The sequence below is a fragment of the Pan troglodytes genome, chromosome 19 (genome assembly GCF_028858775.2).
Source record: "Pan troglodytes isolate AG18354 chromosome 19, NHGRI_mPanTro3-v2.0_pri, whole genome shotgun sequence".
NCBI lineage: Eukaryota > Metazoa > Chordata > Mammalia > Primates > Hominidae > Pan > Pan troglodytes.
Genome location: NC_072417.2, coordinates 15,484,659 through 15,505,318, shown reverse-complemented (window position 1 = coordinate 15,505,318; position 20,660 = coordinate 15,484,659). Strand labels below are relative to the sequence as shown.

The 20,660-nt window shown below is 54.2% G+C and overlaps 1 protein-coding gene across 16 annotated transcripts; it reads left to right on the top strand.

Moving 5' to 3' along the window:
* Positions 1–443: 443 nt before the first annotated feature.
* Positions 444–20,593, top strand: CAMTA2 (calmodulin binding transcription activator 2). Of its 16 annotated transcripts, none has more exons than XM_063798224.1 (23): positions 446–537; positions 1,842–1,936; positions 2,145–2,248; positions 5,535–5,602; positions 5,686–5,821; positions 6,418–6,489; positions 6,746–6,899; positions 7,217–7,351; positions 7,955–8,892; positions 9,949–10,075; positions 11,386–11,520; positions 14,082–14,197; positions 14,813–14,997; positions 15,329–15,407; positions 15,591–15,813; positions 16,046–16,350; positions 18,056–18,252; positions 18,507–18,690; positions 18,891–18,962; positions 19,072–19,092; positions 19,253–19,440; positions 19,609–19,683; positions 19,771–20,593. In XM_063798224.1, exons 2-23 carry the CDS (start codon positions 1,906–1,908, stop codon positions 19,832–19,834), a joined length of 3,609 nt encoding a protein of 1,202 aa, XP_063654294.1. In that variant the 5' UTR covers positions 446–537; positions 1,842–1,905; the 3' UTR covers positions 19,835–20,593. The 16 variants fall into 16 exon arrangements, with proteins under 16 accessions (XP_063654296.1, XP_063654294.1, XP_063654297.1 ...); XM_016931309.4 differs by having other exon boundaries at positions 449–537; positions 6,403–6,489; XM_063798229.1 differs by having other exon boundaries at positions 472–537; positions 2,145–2,304.
* The last annotated feature ends 67 nt before the right edge of the window (positions 20,594–20,660 follow it).

The window sequence follows — 20,660 nt, the reverse complement described above, 5'->3', positions numbered from 1 at the left end:
GCCCGAGTTGTCTTTCTTCTTGGGATGCAGCGATGGAGAGGCCAATGGGGAAGGAGGGCTCCTTTCGCTTTCTCGAGGACCCAGCTACAATGAAGTCGGGCTGGGTCCCCAGACAAGGAGTCTTGTCCGAGGCGAGAAGGGTCCTGCTCCCAGTCCAGCGTTCCTCGCCCGGCCCCTCGGGTTCCAGCACTGGTGGGCTGCCCCCGCCCCGTTCTCTCGAACTGGGAGTCAGTCGGCCGAGCTTCCGCCTCCAGGACCCTGGAATCCTGCCCCTCAGTGCTGCTGCCCTTTTGGGGACTTCCCAGCAGTCTGTCCCTCGGCCTGGCTCAGAGCCCTAGAAGCCGAGTCCCTCTGCCCAGCGCCCCACCCAGAACTCCACGTGTGCTGACCCCAGGTTCTCTTCCTGACCCTCATCCCCTTAATTGGGAGGCCCCGCCCCGTGCGCAGTGACGTTAGACGCCGCTGTTAGCCGGCGCTGGGGGGGGTCGGTGTGGGGTAGAATGGCCGCTGCCGCCGTCACCCGCGGGACCCCGGGAGGTAAGAGCCAGGGCCTCTCGCCCGCCTCTCCGCCCCCGCGCCAGGGGGCGCAGCTCCTCCAGGTCCCGACGCGGAGCGCCGCGCCGGGGACCACCGTCCCTCTTCCCGGTTCGCCCTCACCTCCCGCTTCCGTCCTCCTCCCCCGCGCCAGGGGGCGCCGCTCACCGCAGGGCCCCACGGCGGACCAGCGCGTGCCGGGGACTGTCGCGGAGACCCCCGCACCCGGCACCTGCACTGTCCCTCGCCCACCGCGTGCCCGCGGACTCTGCTCCCGGCTTCTCCAGAACATCCCTCTATGCGGGCGGGACCCTCCCACCTCGGAGGTTCTCCTGGGACCACCACTCCGCCGGGGGGCTGCCCAGAGTGCCAAGCGTCCGATCCGGCGCCGCCCAAGTGCAGCCCAAGGACCCGCTCCCGCTCCGCACCCTGGCAGGCTGCCTAGCCGGGACTGCGCACCTGCGCCCTGGGGCGGAGTCCTTACCCCAACCCCAGCTTCACTGCACATAGCCGAGCCCGACGGGCCTCCTCCCATCTCCATCCTGGACACCTGGCGGAGCCCGTGCTGAGAGCCTCCTCCAGCTCCCATCTGTTCCCCGAGGAGGGCGGGGGGCTCAGGCTGGAGCCAGAGCGGTAGATGGGGTAGGCTAGGCCTGGAGGCCAGGGGAGGCAGAGGCGTTTGGGGAGAGGGAGCTACGTAGAGAGGGCTGTCAGCCCGAGGGTGGGTTGTCCTGAGGGTGGGAATCTAGGTGTCTGGCCCAGATTCTATCAGGTCCTAACCAACCTGGAGGAGAGAATAGGTTAGGTTCAGTTATCAGATCTGCCCTTCCCCTTGGAAAAATCAAACAGAGAAGGAACTCAGGGCGTGTCTTCTAAAGGCCTAGCTTCTACCGGAGGTAGAATCTCCTGCCCTGCCCCCAGGATCCAGGCTCTCTTGCCAAACCATCCTCCAAGGACCGGATGGCCTGAGTCCCAACCCCCAGGACCTGACCCAACCATAGCCCCAGTCTGTGCAAAAGCTCAAGCTTTAGGGCCTCTGAGGCCCAAGCCCTGCCAGTCTTCTCCCCCCTCCCCCACCCCAACCCATTTCTTCCTGCTCACTCTTCCTGTCCAGTCTCCTCACTCATTGGCTCCGGGCACCATGTGTGGTTCTCTCTTCTACTGTCACATCACAGTCAGCCCCTCCCTCCCTTTCCTCATCCTTCCCAGATACTATGACCCAGTTCTATACCCACTCCCTACCTCATACTTCTCATCCTGGATTAATGTGGGGGCTTCTGCCATGACCTTGTTCTCTCCCTTCCTAGCACAGACTCCCCCTCCCCCCGGCCCCTCAGGCCGGGGGTGACCTTGCCCCCTGGAGCCCTCACCATGAATACCAAGGACACCACCGAGGTTGCTGGTAAGTTCACAAACCAGTTTCCCAATGTGGCCACAGCCTTTCGTTCTCCCCACGCTTTAGTGGCCCTCTAATTCTTGGATTCTCTGTTCTCCTTAGTGAGGTTTCAGTTTTCCCCAGTGCTCTGTATTGCCTTCAGCCCTTTCCCCTTGTACTATCACAGGGATGCCCCAGGGTAGCACACTAAACCCTCCCTTCTAATTCCCTTTAGAAAACAGCCACCACCTGAAGATCTTTCTCCCCAAGAAGCTGCTGGAGTGTCTTCCTCGCTGCCCGCTGCTGCCTCCAGAGAGGCTACGGTGGAATACAAATGAGGTTTTCTAGGGAGGCTGGGGGTTGGGGCCCAGCAAGACCTAGTAGGCTGGAGGAGGGTGAGTGGGGGGTCTTTCCGTGTCTGTCAACACTCCTAAGTGCAGAGCACCATTCTAAGATCTTTGGGGATCATAGGAGAGGTATAAAAAACATGGATCTTGGCCGGGCATGGTGGCTCATGCCTGTAATCCCAGCACTTTGGGAGGCTGAGGCGGGTGGATCATCTGAGGTCAGGAGTTCAAGACCAGCCTGGCAAACATGGTGGAACCCCGTCTCTACTAAAAATACAAAAAGCAGCCAGGCGTGGTGATGTACGCCTGTAATCCCAGCTACTCAGGAGGCTGAGGCGGGAGAATTACTTGAGCCAGGGAGGCGGAGGCTGCAGTGAGCTGAGATCACGCCACTGCACTCCAGCCTGGGTGACAGAGTGAGACTCCGTCTCAAAAAAAAAAAAAAAGACATGGATCTTGAAGGAGCCCTCTTTTCTGTGGCATAGCCACCTGGGTAAAAACAAAAGCTACTGCCAGTAAAGTATTCCTTACATACTGGGCACCGTGCTAAACATTTGGCCTGCCTTGTCTCATTTAATCCTCTAATGGTTCTATAGAGCAAGCCCTGTTATTGCTCCTATGTTATTGATGAGGAAACTGATTTACCTCATAGTTTATCTAACTTACTCCAGGGCCTTTTTTTTTTTGAGACGGAGTCTCGCTCTTGTTGCCCAGGCTGGAGTGCAATGGCGCGATCTCGGCTCACTGCAACCCCCGCCTCCTGGATTCAAGTGATTCCCCTGCCTCAGCCTCCCAGGTAGCTGGGATTACAGGCATGTGCCTCCACGCCCGGCTAATTTTTGTATTTTTTTTTTTTTTTTTTTTTTTTGAGATGGAGTCTCGCTCTGTCGCCCAGGCTGGAGTGCAGTGGCGCGATCTCGGCTCACTGCAAGCTCTGCCTCCCAGGTTCACGCCATTCTCCTGCCTCAGCCTCCGGAGTAGCTGGGACTACAGACACCCGCCACCATGCCTGGCTAATTTTTTTGTATTTTTAGTAGAGATGGGGTTTCACCATGTTAGCCAGATGGTCTCGATCTCCTGACCTCGTGATCTGCCCACCTCGGCCTCCCAAAGTGCTGGGATTACAGGCATGAGCCACCGCGCCTGGCTAATTTTGGTATTTTTTAGTAGAGACGGGGTTTCACCATGTTGGTCAGGCTGGTCTCAAACTCCTGACCTCAGGTGATTGTCCCGTCTTGGCCTTCCCAAGTGCTGGGATTACAGGTGTGAGCCACCAAGCCCGGCCTTTTTTTTTGTTTTGAGATGGAGTCTCACTCTGTCACCCAGGTTGGAGTGCAATGGTGTAGTCTCCGCTCACTGCAACCTCTGCCTCCCAGGTTCAAGTGATTCTCCTGCCTCAGCCTCCTGAGTAGCTGGGACTACAGGCACGCTACCACACCTGGCTAATTTTTGTATTTTTAGTAGAGATGGGGTTTCACTATGTTGGCCAGGCTGGTCTCGAACTCTAGACCTAGTGATCCGCCCGTCTCGGCCTCCTACAGTGCTAGGATTACAGGCACGAGCCACCACGCCCGGCCGGAACCTTTGTTATTAACCACCACTGATACTGGCTCTTTCTGGAGGAGGCACAGTCCTTGTGTTACACATTTTCTGTATTCTGCATACTTACTGCCTTGTATGTAGTTGGTTGTTGATATTTATCAATTTGATGTCAGAAGAGGACTGTCAGTAAAAGGATGCGTGTATGTGTGTATGTGTGATTGTTGTAAGTGCTATAGAGCGTTTAGGAAGGTCCAGTGTGGTCAGCAGGGCTTCATGGAGCATCTGAAAAGGGGTTTGGTTTATAGAATGGCTATGATTTCCAGATATGGAGAGGTGTGCACATGGTACCTGCCTTATAGGGCACTAACATGCAGGAGGTAACTATTCAAAGCATGTTCAGGAAGGAATCAATGGATCCATCTGGCAGGAATTGTAGGAGCAATATGGGTAAATAGTGGGAACAGTGAAAGTTTGATCCCTTGTTGGGAAGAACCTTGGAGTCAGGCTAAAGAATCTGAAACTCCTGCCAGGCGCAGTGGCTCACGCCTGTAATCCCAGCACTTTGGGAGGCTGAGGTGGGTGGATCACGAGGTCAGGAGATCGAGACCATCCTAGCTAACACAGTGAAACCCCGTCTCTACTAAAAATACAAAAAATTAGCCGGGTGTGGTGGTGGGCGCCTGTAGTCCCAGCTACTCAGGAGGCTGAGGCAGGAGAATGGCATGAACCCAGGAGGAAGAGCTTGCAGTGAGCCGAGATGGCGCCACTGCACTCCAGCCTGGGTGACAGAGCGAGACTCTGTCTCAAAAAAATAAAATAAATAAATAAATAAATAATCTGAAATTCCTGGCAGTGTCAAACCACTGAAATTTTTTGAGTCAGGAAGGGGCACAGAGGCCAGGAGTGGTGGCTCATGCCTGTAATCCCAGCACTTTGAGAGGATGAGGTAGGCGGATCACCAGAGGTCAGGAGTTCGAGACCAGCATGGCCAACATGGTGAAACCCTGTTTCTACTAAAAATACAAAAATTAGCTGGGCATGGTGGCAAGTGCCTGTAATCCCAGCTACTCTGGAGGCTGAGGTAGGAGAATTGCTTGATCCTGGGGGGCGGAGGTTGCAGTGAGCTGAGATCATGCCATTCCACTCCAGCCTGGGTGACAGAGTAAGATTCTGCCTCAAAAGAAAAAAAAAAAAAGTCTGGGCACGGTGGCTCACGCCTGTAATCCCAGCACTTTGGGAGGCCAAGGCGGGTGGATCACCTGAGGTCAGGAGTTCGAGACCAGCCTTACCAACATGGTGAAACCCTGTCTCTACTAAAAAAAATACAAAATTACCCAGGCGTGGTGGTGCATGCCTGTAATCCCAGCTACCCGGGAGGCTGAGGCAGGAGAATTGCTTGAACCCGGGAGGCAGAGGTTGCGGTGAGCTGAGATCGCGCCATTGCACTCCAGCCTGGGCAACAAGAGTGAAACTCCATCTCAAAAGAAAAAAAAGGGGGCACAGGAATGAGATTTTTGGAGAGTAAAATAATTCACAAAAAAATATTAGACTTTTGTCTTAGGACAAAAGAAGGGTTCTTAGGAGGGCAGTGGGTCTTGCTGGGTCCAGATACCTAGAAGCATCCTCCACTAGCTGCCAGCACTCAGCAGAGAGTGAGACACTGACAGGATGACCAAGAGGCCAGGCTGAGACTCTCTGTGAAGGAGACGCCCAGCTGAGTGCCTCCTCTCCTACAGGAGATTGCATCCTACCTGATCACCTTTGAGAAGCATGATGAGTGGCTGTCTTGTGCCCCAAAGACAAGGTGAGAAAGTTTGAGAACATGGGGGAGTGGCAGGGGTCCTGGGTTCTGTTCACAGAACTCCAGGGCAACCCTTCCCTTCCCAGGCCTCAGAATGGCTCCATCATCCTCTACAATCGCAAGAAGGTGAAATATCGGAAGGATGGTTACCTCTGGAAGAAGCGGAAGGATGGGAAGACCACCCGAGAGGACCACATGAAGCTGAAGGTCCAGGGCATGGAGGTAAGAGAGTCAGACATTCAGCTCATCTTCCCGAGCCTGCCCTCCTCCACCCTTAGCTGGGCTCTAGCCTGACCTGGGCTTGGTGGCATTGTCCACCTCAGTCCCCTCCCAGTTACTCTTCCCTTCTCACTCACTTTGGGTCGGCTGACATTGCTTTGGCCACTCTCCACTTCCCATTTCCCTCCGTGACTCAACTATCCAGGCCGTAGGCCATGCCTCCCTTCCAGAACACTGATGCCCAGGCCCCTCACTGCTCTTGTGTTTCCCTCAGGGATCCCAGCAATGATGCTCTCAGCACAGGTTTCTCTTCCCCAAATCATTGCCCCTCATCTCAGATGCATTCTTGCTCTGCCCTCTGGTTTCTAGATAGTCCCGTATCTCAAATCTGGTCCTCACTATAAGGCCCCAGCCCCACTGCTCATCTATGACTCAGGGCTGCTGGGATTCAAAAGGGGTGGGGAATAGGTGGGGGCGAGGGTGGGGGAAGGGTTGAAGAGGAACTGGTGGAAAGATTGGGATTCCTGCAAAGGGACTGAACAGAGGAAGAGTTGGGGAGCAGACTAGCCCTCCCCCCACCCCAGCCTGTCTCCTGGCAGTGTCTCTATGGCTGCTACGTTCACTCTTCCATCGTCCCCACATTCCATCGGCGCTGCTACTGGCTGCTCCAGGTAAGGACGGAAGAGCCCAGGGAGCCACCTCTTCCTGACTCTTTGAGGGACACGGGTCTGAAAGAAGGAAGTGAAAGGATGGCTGAGTTCTGAGTGAGGAAAGGAGCCTGGGAAGAAGAGAAAGGGGCTTGGGGATGGAGAGAGTCAGAAATTGGGGGCGAGGTTAGGAGGGTGCCCAGGAAGAAAGTGAGGATTAGGAAGCCGAGCCCCTGGACCTCAGGACCCCATGGCTCTGTGTGTCCCCTTATACTCTCAGAACCCTGACATCGTCCTTGTGCACTACCTGAACGTCCCAGCCCTGGAGGACTGTGGAAAGGGCTGCAGCCCCATCTTTTGTTCCATCAGCAGCGACCGTCGAGAGTGGCTGAAGTGGTCCCGGGAGGAGTTGTTGGGACAGCTGAAGCCCATGTGTAAGGCAGCAGGGTGGGGATAGAGCTCCAAGGGGAGAGTAGAAACAGGGCTCCCAGAGGGGCCATGGTTCTGGACCCAAAGCCTGAGGGCTGATCATCTCCCTCCAAGCTGGGAGGGTGCTAGGATTCCCGGTGTGTTCTCAGGTATTAGAATACGGAGAAAGGACTAAAGCAACATATCTGAGCAGTCTTGAGGCTGCTGGCCTCTGTTCACCTGGCCGGAAGTCTTGAAGCATGTCAGGTGCTTGGAGGAGCCATCAAGGTACTCTGGGGCCTGTTGCGTGGGGATCCCACAGCACTTCCCCTAACTTCTCTAGTTCATGGCATCAAGTGGAGCTGCGGGAATGGAACAGAAGAGTTCTCTGTAGAACACCTGGTGCAGCAGATTTTGGACACCCACCCAACCAAGGCTGCTCCCCGAACCCACGCCTGTCTCTGCAGTGGGGGGCTTGGTAAGTTACTCCCTGACCTTTTGGCTGTCTTCCCACCTAGCCACACTGCTCTTACGCAAGCCAGGAGGATATCCGTCTTGATGGGATTTGCATGCTGATTTGCAAGTCTTTTGCATGTCCCAGAAAGATGGGCCAGATGAACAGACGTTCCCATCTGGGTGCACACTGGCTCGGAATCAGCCTTGCACTCAGCTGTCATGGCAGCCTCTGCCCTTCCTGTCTTCTACCTTCAGCAATTCCTGTCCCCTCAGCACCACCAGTGACACCCAGCCTTAGCCTTCCTCCTAGTTGGCACCCCCTTGGTTCTGTTCTTTTGTCCTTTTCCTATGCCTTTAACTTTTGCTTTTAGCTACTCTCCCAAGCCCTCAGTTCTCTGGAGCGTTCCTCTGGTCCTGCTTGTTTTGAGGGGAAATGGAGAGGGGGAGGGGGAATAAAGGGTAGGGGTAGAGAACAGACATTTCTGATGCCTCCCAGTGGCTACAATCAGTATTACACCTCTGGTTTATAGGGACGTCCCAGGAAATACTTTTAAGGGCTTCAAGGTAGAGAAGGTGCGGAATGATATGTCTTATCTCCTCCCCCTCCTACTCCTCTCCACTCCAGGTTCTGGGAGCCTTACCCACAAATGCAGCAGCACGAAACACCGCATCATCTCTCCCAAAGTGGAGCCCCGAGCTTTAACCCTGACCTCTATCCCCCACCCTCACCCCCCAGAGCCTCCTCCACTGATAGCCCCACTTCCCCCAGAGCTCCCCAAGGCACACACCTCCCCATCTTCTTCCTCTTCTTCCTCATCATCAGGTTTTGCAGAGCCCCTAGAAATCAGACCTAGCCCTCCCACTTCTCGAGGGGGTTCTTCAAGAGGAGGCACTGCTATCCTCCTCCTGACAGGACTGGAGCAGCGGGCTGGGGGCTTGACGCCCACCAGGCACTTGGCTCCCCAGGCTGATCCTAGGCCTTCCATGAGTTTGGCAGTGGTTGTAGGCACTGAGCCTTCTGCCCCACCAGCTCCTCCCAGTCCTGCCTTTGATCCTGATCGTTTTCTCAACAGCCCCCAGAGGGGCCAGACATATGGAGGGGGGCAGGGAGTAAGCCCAGACTTCCCCGAGGCAGAGGCCGCTCATACCCCCTGTTCTGCCCTAGAGCCTGCTGCTGCCCTGGAGCCCCAGGCAGCTGCTCGGGGTCCCCCACCACAGTCAGTAGCAGGTGGGAGAAGAGGAAACTGCTTCTTCATCCAAGATGATGACAGTGGGGAGGAGCTCAAGGGTCAGGGGGCTGCCCCACCCATACCTTCACCCCCTCCCTCACCCCCACCCTCACCTGCCCCCTTGGAGCCGTCAAGCAGGGTAGGAAGAGGAGAGGCCTTGTTTGGAGGACCTGTTGGGGCCAGTGAACTGGAGCCCTTCAGTCTTTCATCATTCCCAGACCTTATGGGAGAACTCATCAGTGACGAAGCTCCAAGCATCCCTGCTCCGACCCCCCAGCTGTCTCCTGCTCTTAGCACCATCACAGACTTCTCCCCAGAGTGGTCCTACCCAGAGGTGAGACTCAGGCTTACCTCCTCCCTTCTCCCTCCTATTTGTCTTCTGACTCCCCAAAACAAATTGTATTAACTCTTACCCCGTGGTCCGTGACCTAGTTTCCCTCAGTTTTCATGGCTTCTTAGGCTTCTTAGTCCTCTACCTAATCTCTCTCTCTTTTTTTTTTTTTTTTTTTTTTGAGACAGTTTCGCTCTTGTTGCCCAGGCTGGAGTGCAATGGCACAATCTTGGCTCACTGCAACCTCCACCTCCCGGGTTCAAACGATTCTCCTGCCTCAGCCTCCTGAGTAGCTGGGATTACAGGTGACCGCCACCACGCCCGGCTAATTTTTGTATTTTTAGTAGAGATGGGGTTTCACCATGTTGGCCAGGATGGTCTCAAACTTCTGACCTCAGGTGATTGCCTGCCTCGGCCTCCCAAAGTGCTGGGATTACAGGTGTGAGCCACCGTGCCCAGCCGCCAATCTCTTTTTTTATGTAGAGTGAAGCTGCTTTCCTGTTTCCAGAGTCCTCAGCAACTTAACCTTTTTTCTGTTCCTCTCCCTTCCATGTGTTAGCATGGTTTCTGGAGTCTCCTAGGACCTCATTCCCTTCCTGACTGTTTTCAGGGGTAGGGAATTGGGGCTGTGCAGCCTGGAGAAGAAAAGAAACATCAGGGATGTGATTGCAGACTTTGAGTAGCTGAAAGACTGTCTTCAGCAGTGGAGAAGTTCTGTTTTATGCTGCCTTTGAGAGGAAAAGGAGGAAGTAGAGTGGGGGTGAATTAGCCCAAGAACAGAACTTCCTTCTGGTGACAGCTCTGTGGTAGCTTTGGGGGAGGCCCTGAATTCCCAGCTACTGGCAGATTCAGGTAGAGACCAGGCAACCACTTGGCAGGAATGTTGGGGAGAGATAGACTCACTGACCTCACCCCACTGGGTCCTGTCTATCCCTGGACCCCCAGACTCTAGCACAGGACCTGCCATATAGTAGATACCCTGTAAGGGTCTGAATAAATGAATGAGTGAGGGGAGGAACGCCCAACTCCAGTCACATGGTCTCTGACTTCTGTCTGCAGGGTGGGGTCAAGGTGCTCATCACAGGTCCTTGGACCGAAGCCGCTGAGCATTACTCCTGTGTCTTTGATCACATCGCAGTGCCAGCCTCACTTGTCCAGCCTGGTGTCTTACGCTGCTACTGTCCCGGTATGAGGATTGGGAACCGCAGGGGGAGGGACTGACATGTGGGCAGTTGGGACAGATCAGGACCTCCAGGCTTCCAGAAAGCACTGGGAACAAATGGGTTGTTTTGAGAGCACAAGGACTTCATCCAGTCCTGAGGTTGAGCCCCAAGCTCTCCCAGCAGGCAGAAGAGCCCAGACTTAGGTGTCAGAAGATCGAGGTTCTGGTCCAAGAAGTCTACTCCTTAGCTAACCAGTGACCTCAGATGAGTCTGATCCTTCCTGAGGTCCTTGGCTTCCCCTCCTGTAAGGTTAGGCATTGACCAAAGGGATTTCTAATGTCTGTCCAGGCTTTCTGGCTTAGAGCCAGAGTCTCCAACTCCAACCCAGGGCGAATGAGAAAGAAGAAATGTGGGTCTCCTCTAACCAGTCTTGGGACTGAAGGACGTTGGCTTTTACAACTGTGCTGTCCAGTACGGTAGCCATTAGCCACATGTGCCTATTAATTAAAGTTAAAGAATACTTAAAATTCACTTCCCCAGTCTCACTGACCATGTTTCAAGTGTTCAGTAGCCACACATGGCTCGTGTTACCCTATCGGATAGTGACGATATAGAAATTCTTGTCACTGCAGAAATGTTCTATTGGACAGCACTGGTCTAGACTTCATTGCCAAGGTTCATCTCTGCCCTTTTGCCACCAGCTTTGCCCTTACCCTACACTCAAAAATCAGCCTTACTAGGGGACCTCAAGGACCACCAAAGTGACAGGTTGGCAGCTTTGCTGTCTAAGAGTGTGTTCTCCCCCAGTCTCTACAGCAGCATCCAGCATGTGTGTAAGGAAAGGGGATGAGACCAGAGAATCTGGGGACTGGGAGAAAAAGTCTCAGCACCTGGTCTTAGGATCAGGGCCTGCTGGTTCCATGCTTATGGCCACTGGACACTGTTCATGAGCGGCTAGCCCCCCTTTCCTCCATCTCAGTAACAGGGTCATAACTTCCAGACTCTGATCCGGGGATCAAGAGGATTTTCCAACATCAAATTGTTCATAACTAGTCTCTTGACCCTCAGTTTCCAAACCTTCTTGCTGAATAACAAATATCTTCAACTACAGGGTCTAGAATCCAAGGGATCTCTGGCCCATAGTACGTATTAAGTTCTCAAACAAATGGACTCCCTTCCCAGTTAGTGCCAAGGCCACTGAAGCCAGGGGCCCCTTGGCCCACAGCAGGGCAGTAGGGGAAATAACTATGGAATAATTGTCTGTGGCTGACACAGGTAGCCAGAGAAGGAGCCAGGGAAAGAGAGCCCTTCTCGCTGATCCTACCCTCTCCAGCCCATGAGGTAGGGCTGGTGTCTTTGCAGGTGGCAGGGCGGGAGGGGCCCCTTTCTGCTTCTGTGCTCTTTGAGTATCGAGCCCGCCGATTCCTGTCTCTGCCTAGTACTCAACTTGACTGGCTGTCACTGGACGGTGAGTACCCAGCCCTCTGAACCCAAGTATCCGGCCCACAGCCTTTAAGCATGACATGCTCCTAGACCACTCAGGGTTCAGGTGGCCATCACTGAGCCCCCACTTTACCATTCTTTTTTTTTTTCAATTCCTATTTCATTAGTGATTTCTAAATGTGGCAGCAAACTTCCCTCACCTCCTCTTCCCCATAAATCTTGGGGTCATTTTTATACCAGTTCTTGACCTGCCTTCTCTATCCCAAAGGGTGGAATCCAGACAAGGAAGGCTAAGAGGCAGGGCAGGGACAGGGTCTAGAGCAATATATAGGTGCTATGCACAAGTTTATATACTTATTTATTATTTATTTTTCTCTTCCTTTTTGAGACGGAGTCTTGCTCTGTCTCCCAGGCTGAACTGCAGTGGCGCGATCTCAGGTCACTGCAACCTCCACCTCCCGGGTTCAAGCAATCCTCCTGCCTCAGCCTCCCAAGTAGCTGGGATTACAGGTGCCTGCCACCAAGCCTGGCTAATTTTTTGTGATTTTAGTAGAGATGAGGTTTCACCATGTTGGCCAGGCTGGTCTCAAACTCCTGACCTCAAGCAATCCACCCCGCCTTGGTCTACCAAAGTGTTGGGATTACAGGCGTGAGCCACCACACCCGGCTGTACTTATATATTTAAATTTCTATTGTTTTTCCTCTTCTGATATAAAGACGTGTTCATTAACAGAAATTTGGAAATTACACAAAAGCACAAAATAGAAAATAAAAATTTCTGGCTGGGTGCGGTGGCTCGTGCTTCTAATCCCAGCACTTTGGGAGGCCAAGGCAGGTGGATCACCTGAGGTCAGGAGTTTGAGACCAGCCTGACAAATATGGTGAAACCCTGTCTCCACTAAAAATACAAAAATTAGCCAGGCGTGGTGGTGGGTGCCTGTAGTCCCAGCTACTCAGGAGGCTGAGACAGGAGAATTGCTTGAACCCGAGAGGCGGAGGTTGCAATGAGCCAAGATTGTGCCACTGCACTCCAGCCTGGGCGACAGAGCGAGACTCCATCTCAAAAAAAAAGAAAAAAATTTCCTATACTACTACTTCTCAGTGATATCCATTGCTAATAACATGGTGTACTAACACAAACATAGAGGCACACACATACATGTATGTATGTGTGTGTGTATTTATTTATTTAAATCTGAGATTGTTTTTGTTCCTGTTACTGGTTCTCTCTCTTGTGGCCTTGAACATTGTTTCTGTCTGCACCTGCTGCTTTCTGCTTTCTCAAGGTTAGCTTTTCTCTATCTCTTCCTCTTGGTGTCTTTGTTGTTGCCTCTTGGCTTCTCTCAGTTCTGCTGCCATCTGTGTTATCTTAGTCTCCCTCTGTCCTTACTTCTCTCTCTCCGGAGCTCTGGTCCTTAGTTTTGCCTCACTCTTGGAGCTGGACCCCACACAAAGCCTGAGTGTGTTGGGTTGCTTGTCTCTGACTTGAGTCTGCCTACCTTGGGATCTGGCCAGGTCTCTCAGTCCTGTTCTGTCTCTGTCCTGCCCTGTGACTGTTCATCACCTTATTTCTCTGTCCCTGTCTAATCTACATTTTACCATCTCTCCTATGAGTCTCTTCCATCCCTCTTCTTTCCATTTCTTCTTGAACCAATATCTTAACTTGCCTGTCTTTTATCGTCCTTTCTTACTGCTTGTTTGGCACTTTTCCCCCAGCCCTCCTTTGTCCTTTCTCTCTTCTCCTTCACTTTATCTTTTTTGCTCTCTCTCCTCCCTTTGTTTTCCTTGGGTTTCTGTTCATCATTCTCTGTCCTCCTATCACCTGTGTACCTTCATCCCCTTCTATCCTGGCATCTCAGAACATCTCCAACCTTCACCGTTTCTGTGTCTGTCTTCCTACAGCTCTGATCCCCTCCTGCCTCCCCTTCTTGTCCTTGTTTGATCTCAGGAGGGGACAGATATAGCTTGGGGGGATATGTGTGTACGTGCGTATTTGTATATGGGGGGGGAGGAGGAGGAGGAGAAATGGACATGGCTATATGGCTATCCATCTCTGTCACCTTCCGTCCCCCACCATCGTCTTTGTGGACAGCTGCGGGGGGCTGGGAGGAAGGGGAGGTACTTTTCAAATCACAGTCCCTGAGCTTTTTGGGGCAGTGGTTATTAAAAGGGAGGGACCCTGGAATCCTTCACCTTCACCATGGGGGACAAAGCTAGTGTCTGCTGCAAAAATTGACAGAACATTTTACCTAGGAAAAGGCTGGGGGGAAGAGTGTGCGGGTGGGATTTGGGACATCTGCAGGCTGGATGACCATTTGGGAATCCTACTACCTCTGTACCTTGAAGGAAACAGTTTTGGTTCCAGATCCGGGTTCTAGGTCAGTGGGTAGTATTAACAGCCCTAGTTTAAGGACTGAGTCCTGGTGGGCTTTATTTAGGTGAAGGGGTAAAGGAGCTGTTGTTTTGGGGAAGATAAAAGAATATGGTTCTGTGTCCTCATCCCCAGATCTTGGGACAGGTCTACTTTTGGTGTTCAGGGCATCACCTAGACTGCCCACTCAGCCTCCCATACCCGTTCCCCCTCAGACAACCAGTTCCGGATGTCCATACTAGAGCGACTGGAGCAGATGGAGAAGCGGATGGCAGAGATCGCAGCAGCTGGGCAGGTGCCTTGCCAGGGTCCTGACGCTCCTGCAGTTCAGGTACTTCTGTGAGGAGGGAGGTGGTCTACGGTGGGGAGCAGGGGGAGGACACAGCTAAAGAAAACATCTAGTGCCCATGACTCTCCTCCCTCTCCTGTCCCCAGCCTCCTCAGCCTGTCTTCCCTCTCCCTGACGTCACCCTGTTCCCATCCCCACCTTGTGGCGAGAGTGGCTATTCTGGGCACCCTCTTGGCATGACGGGCTTCAGACTATTTCTGGTCTGAAGAAGGGTGGAGGTGAAGGAGAGGGCGGGGGAGGGGTCAGGAGCACTGGGGCTCAGATCTCTGTGGGTCCCAAGTTTCTGAAAGAAGAGGGCTAAGGCTCAGAGAAGGCTCTGGCTTCTGAGGGGGAGAAGCCATGTGTGAACATGGCACTAATCTGAGCTGATGGGAAGGCACATGGGCAAGATTGTGTGAGGTCTGGCTGCTGGAGGAAGTGGCTGTGGGAGCAAGAGACACGGGCCACAGAGGAACTTCAACTGATGGGATCCTAGAGTGGGACATGTGGGGAGGGGGCAAAATTAGAAGCTGGGAGGACAGATGTGAGGTGGCCAAGGCCATCTCAAGCCAGGGGAGTAGATACCTGGGTCTCTGCCTAAGAGTGTGTATATCGCAGGATGAAGGCCAGGGGCCTGGGTTCGAAGCACGGGTAGTGGTCTTGGTAGAAAGCATGATCCCACGCTCCACCTGGAAGGGTCCTGAACGTCTGGCCCATGGAAGCCCCTTCCGGGGCATGAGCCTTCTGCACCTGGCTGCTGCCCAGGGCTATGCCCGCCTCATCGAGACCCTGAGCCAGTGGCGGTGAGCAAGGGCAGCTGGGTGAGGGCTGGGCAGCCTCTGGGACAGAAGTGTCAGGGGACTGAAGAGGAATTGGAGGACCTGGGGCCCTACCAAGAGGGAGTTGGGGTCATTGTGGGAAGGGAGGGGGTTGGGAGAGGACTTATATTTTGGGGAACTTTCATATCCTGACTTACAACACTTTGACTTCTTGACCTCCTTAAACTAGTGTCCTTGACTGCCTCTTCCCACCGGCCCTGTACAGCTTGCCTCCTAGTGCCTTTACTTCTGATGTTCCTACTTTGCCCACTTTTTCCCTCACTGGGCTCTGCTGTCTCTCCCCCAAACCCTCCAGGAGTGTGGAGACTGGAAGCTTGGACTTAGAGCAGGAGGTTGACCCGCTCAACGTGGATCATTTCTCTTGCACCCCTCTGGTGAGGATGACGGATTCCTGAGCGCATATGGGGCAGGGAGCAATGGGAACCGCCCTTGAAAAGGAAGATCCTGAGGAATGCAGGGAGTGGGGTGGGCTGGGGTCTGAAGACCTGACTACCTGGAGGAAGAGCCCCTGGCCTCACCTCCACCTCCGTCTCCGCCTGTCCCGCCCCCTTCCTCAGATGTGGGCTTGTGCCCTGGGACACCTGGAAGCTGCCGTGCTCCTTTTCCGTTGGAACCGACAGGCACTGAGCATTCCCGACTCTCTGGGCCGTCTGCCATTGTCTGTGGCTCATTCCCGGGGTCATGTGCGCCTTGCCCGCTGCCTTGAGGAACTACAGAGACAGGAGCCTTCGGTGGAGCCCCCATTTGCCCTATCGCCACCCTCCTCCAGCCCAGACACTGGTGAGGGTGGCCCTAATCTTTTGGAGAGAGGGATGTAGGTAGGAGGATAGGCCAGGACAAAGCCAAAGGGTGTGGGAAACGAGTAAGAGAGGAGACAAACCACAGAGGCAGGGATGGGAGATAACAGAAGCAAGAACAGACGGGGACCGAGAACAGGATGGGGGAGGCAGGAGACTTGAGCAAGGGATGGCCGTGGCTCCGGCTGCCCTCACTCTCTCCCCTCCCCACACAGGTCTGAGCAGCGTCTCCTCGCCCTCGGAGCTGTCGGATGGCACCTTCTCCGTCACGTCAGCCTATTCTAGTGCCCCAGATGGCAGTCCCCCCCCTGCACCTCTGCCAGCCTCTGAGATGACTATGGAGGACATGGCCCCAGGCCAGCTTTCCTCTGGTGTCCCAGAAGCCCCCCTACTCCTCATGGACTATGAGGCTACCAACTCCAAGGGGCCCCTCTCCTCCCTTCCTGCCCTCCCACCAGCCTCAGATGATGGGGCTGCTCCAGAGGACGCTGACAGCCCACAGGCTGTGGATGTGATCCCGGTACTGCTTATATTGATGGAGTTATGGGGGCTAGAAGTGGAGTAGGAAGGGTGAGGCCGACTTCCATGAAGCAGAATCAAAGTCTGGCTTCAGTTTAGGAAGGGCCTATTTACTTCATTTTGGGACAGGCAAGGTAGCCCTTTGCTTAGCTCCTTTCAGACCATGTGACTTGAAAGTCATGAGGCAGCGGAGGCTGAAAATTCTGGCTGGTCCCACAATACAGATGTTGGAAAAAAAAAATTTGGCCGGGCTTGGTGGCTTACGCCTGTAATGCCAGCACTTTGGGTGGCCGGGGCAGGTGGATCACTTCAGGCCAGGAGTTTGAGACCAGCCTGGGCAACATGGCGAAACCCCGTCTCTACAAGAAATACAAAAATTAACTGGGCACTGTTGTATGTGCCTGTAATCCCAGCTGTTTGAGAGGCTGAGACACAAGAATCACTTGAACCCAGGAGGCACAGGCTGCAGTGAGCCGAGATTGCACCACTGCACTCCAGCCTGGGTGACAGAGTGAGACTCTGTCTCAAAAAAAAAAAAAAAAAAAAGACAAAATAGTAAGATTTAAAATATAAAAAGCATTAAAAAATATTCTGGCTGGGTGCGGTGGCTCACCCCTGTAATCCCATCACTTTCAGAGAACGAGGTGGGAGGATCACTTGAGAACAGGGGCTTGAGACCAGTATGGCCAACATAACAAGACCCCATCTCTACACAAAATAATTTTTTAAAAATAGGCATGGTGGCACACACCTGTAGTTGTAGCTACTTGGGAGGCTGAGGTAGGAGAACCCCTTGAGCCCAGGAATATGAGGTTGCAGTGAGCTAACTGTGCCATTGCATTTCCAGCCTGGACAAGAGACCCTGTCTCTATAACAAACAAAAATTCTAGGGAATATCTTCAGTTAGAGCTGGTTTGTAGGAGTTACCCGTTGATCTATGTAGGGACAAGGTTCTAGGAGAACCAAGATGACGGAGGGCAGCTGGGAGTTGTGTGGAGAGGTAAGGCTGGCAAGATGAGGGTATTTGGCAGTGATCTGATGCAGGAAGGAGGCTTGCACATGATAAAGCTAAGAAAGTCTTGTGGAATGAAAGTGAATCTTCAAGTATAGCCTTGTACTTCTCTGATAGAGACTGGGGACATACCTGCTTTAGAGAGACTAATGGAGTAAGTGGGTGGCACTTTAAGTACAAAAAACTTAGGGAACTCCACAAGTAGGTTGTGTTGAGTGTGTCCAGCAGGAAGTGCTGGAGTATAGGCTTCAGGGCTGGAGCAAAGGCCAGACTGGAGCCATTCATCCGGGTAGTAGTTGGCAAGTGTTGGGATGGTTCTTGGAGAGTTGAAAGGGAGCTGGGGGTGGGCACAGCCAAGCCTATGGGGAGCATGTGCTGGTCAGCTGGCATGGGGCAGGCCCAGGTAGGACAGTGGATGGTTGGCCTGAAAGGGTGTCAAGTCCTCCATTTGTTCAGCTTTGAATCCCCACTTGGAGTATCTCCTTTTTATCCTATATTCTCCATAGCATCTCAGCACAGAGGGACCCCCAAGTGGGAGCCCCATCAGTATAAATGAATGAGTCTGGAACAGTGGCCCAGAAAGACAGGGTTAGCAGCACCTGGCAGGGAGAGAAGGAACAAGATAGGAATGGACTGAGGTTACAGCTGGCAGCTGGGGCCCCTAAGGACTCACTCAGCTTCTCCCTTCTTCCAGGTGGACATGATCTCACTAGCCAAGCAGATCATCGAAGCCACACCGGAGCGGATTAAACGAGAGGACTTCGTGGGGCTGCCCGAGGCTGGAGCCTCAATGCGGGAGCGGACAGGGGCTGTGGGGCTCAGTGAGACCATGTCCTGGCTGGCCAGCTACCTGGAGAATGTGGACCATTTCCCCAGCTCAACCCCTCCCAGGTGACTAGCTCAGGACAAAGCCTCCAGATTCTTCAAAGGAAGATGGGAGGAAGGGAGAAAGCTGGCTTTCCCACAGCCAAAGCTCCATTCTGGCTGAGGCCCCAGGGCCTTGGAGAAGCGAACTGAACTGGCTGATGAACTCTGAAGTCACTCTCCAGACTCAGTTGCTGGTGGTTTTCCTTCGTAGCCATCCATAGGTGGCAGAGGAGGGACTTCAGATGCTTCATGACACCCTCTTTCCCTACCGCCTACAGCGAACTGCCCTTTGAGCGAGGTCGCCTGGCTGTCCCTTCAGCACCCTCCTGGGCAGAGTTTCTCTCTGCATCCACCAGTGGCAAGATGGAAAGTGATTTTGCCCTGCTGACACTATCAGATCACGAGCAGCGGGAACTGTATGAGGCTGCCCGAGTCATCCAGACGGCCTTCCGAAAGTACAAGGTCAGGGGCAGGGGTGTCAGGATGAATTACACAATCTCCAGTCAGGGGAGACTGGGCTCCCAGGGCTTTTGGAGGATGAGTAGTCGTGCAGACAGGCCTTGGATGGGGTAAAGGGTCAGGGGAACCCCAGGAAAGTTGAAGGGACAAGTCAGATATGCCATTATGTGGGTCATGAGGTGCTGAGACTTCTCTCCCTTCAGGGTCGGCGGCTGAAGGAGCAGCAGGAGGTAGCAGCAGCTGTAATCCAGCGCTGTTACCGGAAGTACAAGCAGGTGAGACCCTTCTCCCTCAAAAGTGTAACCAGCAACCCACCAACCCACACCCACGCCTAACCATTCCAGAATGTTGCCAGAGCCCTAACTCCCCTTCTCTCTCCACAAGCTGACCTGGATTGCACTTAAGGTATTAGGCATGAGCTCTGAGTGTGAGGTCTGTGATGATTCAGTCTTTCCTTGAGTGTGTGGGTTACAGAGTCTTGCATCAGCCTAACTTGGGTGAGCCTCAGGGCTTTGGGTCTCCGTCCCTCTATTTCAGCCCCTGTCCCTCCTCCCCACCCCTGCAGTTTGCACTCTATAAGAAGATGACCCAGGCGGCCATCCTGATCCAGAGCAAGTTCCGAAGCTACTATGAACAGAAGCGATTTCAGCAGAGCCGCCGAGCGGCTGTGCTCATCCAGCAGCACTACCGCTCCTACCGCCGCAGGCCCGGCCCTCCCCACCGGACTTCGGCCACCCTGCCTGCCCGCAACAAGTAGGGCCCAGCCCCAGCCCTCTGTGCCCACCCACTGCATCCACGCCATTCCCCCTTACTCATCCTCTTGATCATCATGCCTCACTGCCATTCCCTGCCTAGGGTTCCTGGGGGGGCCGAAGGCATGCGATGCCTTCTGTGAGGTCCATCTTTTGTTTCTTTCACCAGAGGCTCCTTTCTCACCAAGAAGCAGGACCAGGCCGCCCGGAAGATCATGAGATTCCTGCGGCGCTGCCGACACAGGTACTCATCCCTTCTCCCCCTGGGCTTTTGCGTTGCCACCCGTCCTGATCCGCCAGTCTCCTCTGACTCCTATCTTTCTCTCTGCAGGATGAGGGAACTGAAGCAGAACCAGGAGCTGGAAGGGCTTCCCCAGCCGGGACTGGCCACATGACCTGGCCACCGCCTTTCTCACCACCCTGGGGGCGCCTCGTGCAGTCTTAACAGGGAGAGGGCTTTCTGGGGCAGGGGGAGCCCCTGTCGGCAGCTTTCCTGTTCACCTTTGTTGGAGCCCTCTGTAGGCCTCCTCCCTCCTCCCCACGCCTTGCTCCCACACCCCTCTCCTCGTCCCTCCTGGTCGTGCCCCGTCTCTTTTGGTCCTGGCTCCAGAAGACCCGCGCCCCACATACCTGCATCTTCCGCTGTGACCTCCGGAGCCCTGCCTGCCCCTGCTCCCCAGCTCCTCCTGCCTGCACCCGACTCGGCCCCCTCCTGACTTGCCTTATTTATTTGTTCGACGCGTCTCTGAATGTATCCGCCTCGGTTCCCACCACTGCCTTCGCTGCGCACGCCCCTCGTGTTTCAGGGCTGACCGTGTCCCCACCCGACTCCGCATGTTTGCGTCTGTTTCCTCCCTCTCTGGCCCTGTCTTACCCCATCACCCGACTCTGGCCACTGACCTCAGGGCCGAAGGGGAGGTGGTGTACATAGGAACGCGTTGCGGAGTCCGCCCCGTCCCCCGAGGGGAGGGGTCTTGTACATACTGTAACATACAGAGTATAGTGAAGAATCTATTTAAGGCGCCGCGGGGAGGGCTGCACGGCCGGGCTTGTGGTTCTCTAGCGCGGCGGGGGCCTCCTGCCGGCTCCACGGGCACTTTCTACTTGTGCATGGGCTTGGTTTATACGAATTGCCATTAAACATCGCTGCACCAGCCAGCCTCCGACCTCTGTCTGCGGGGGCGGGGCGGGGCCTAGGCCAGCTGGAGGCCGCCATGCACC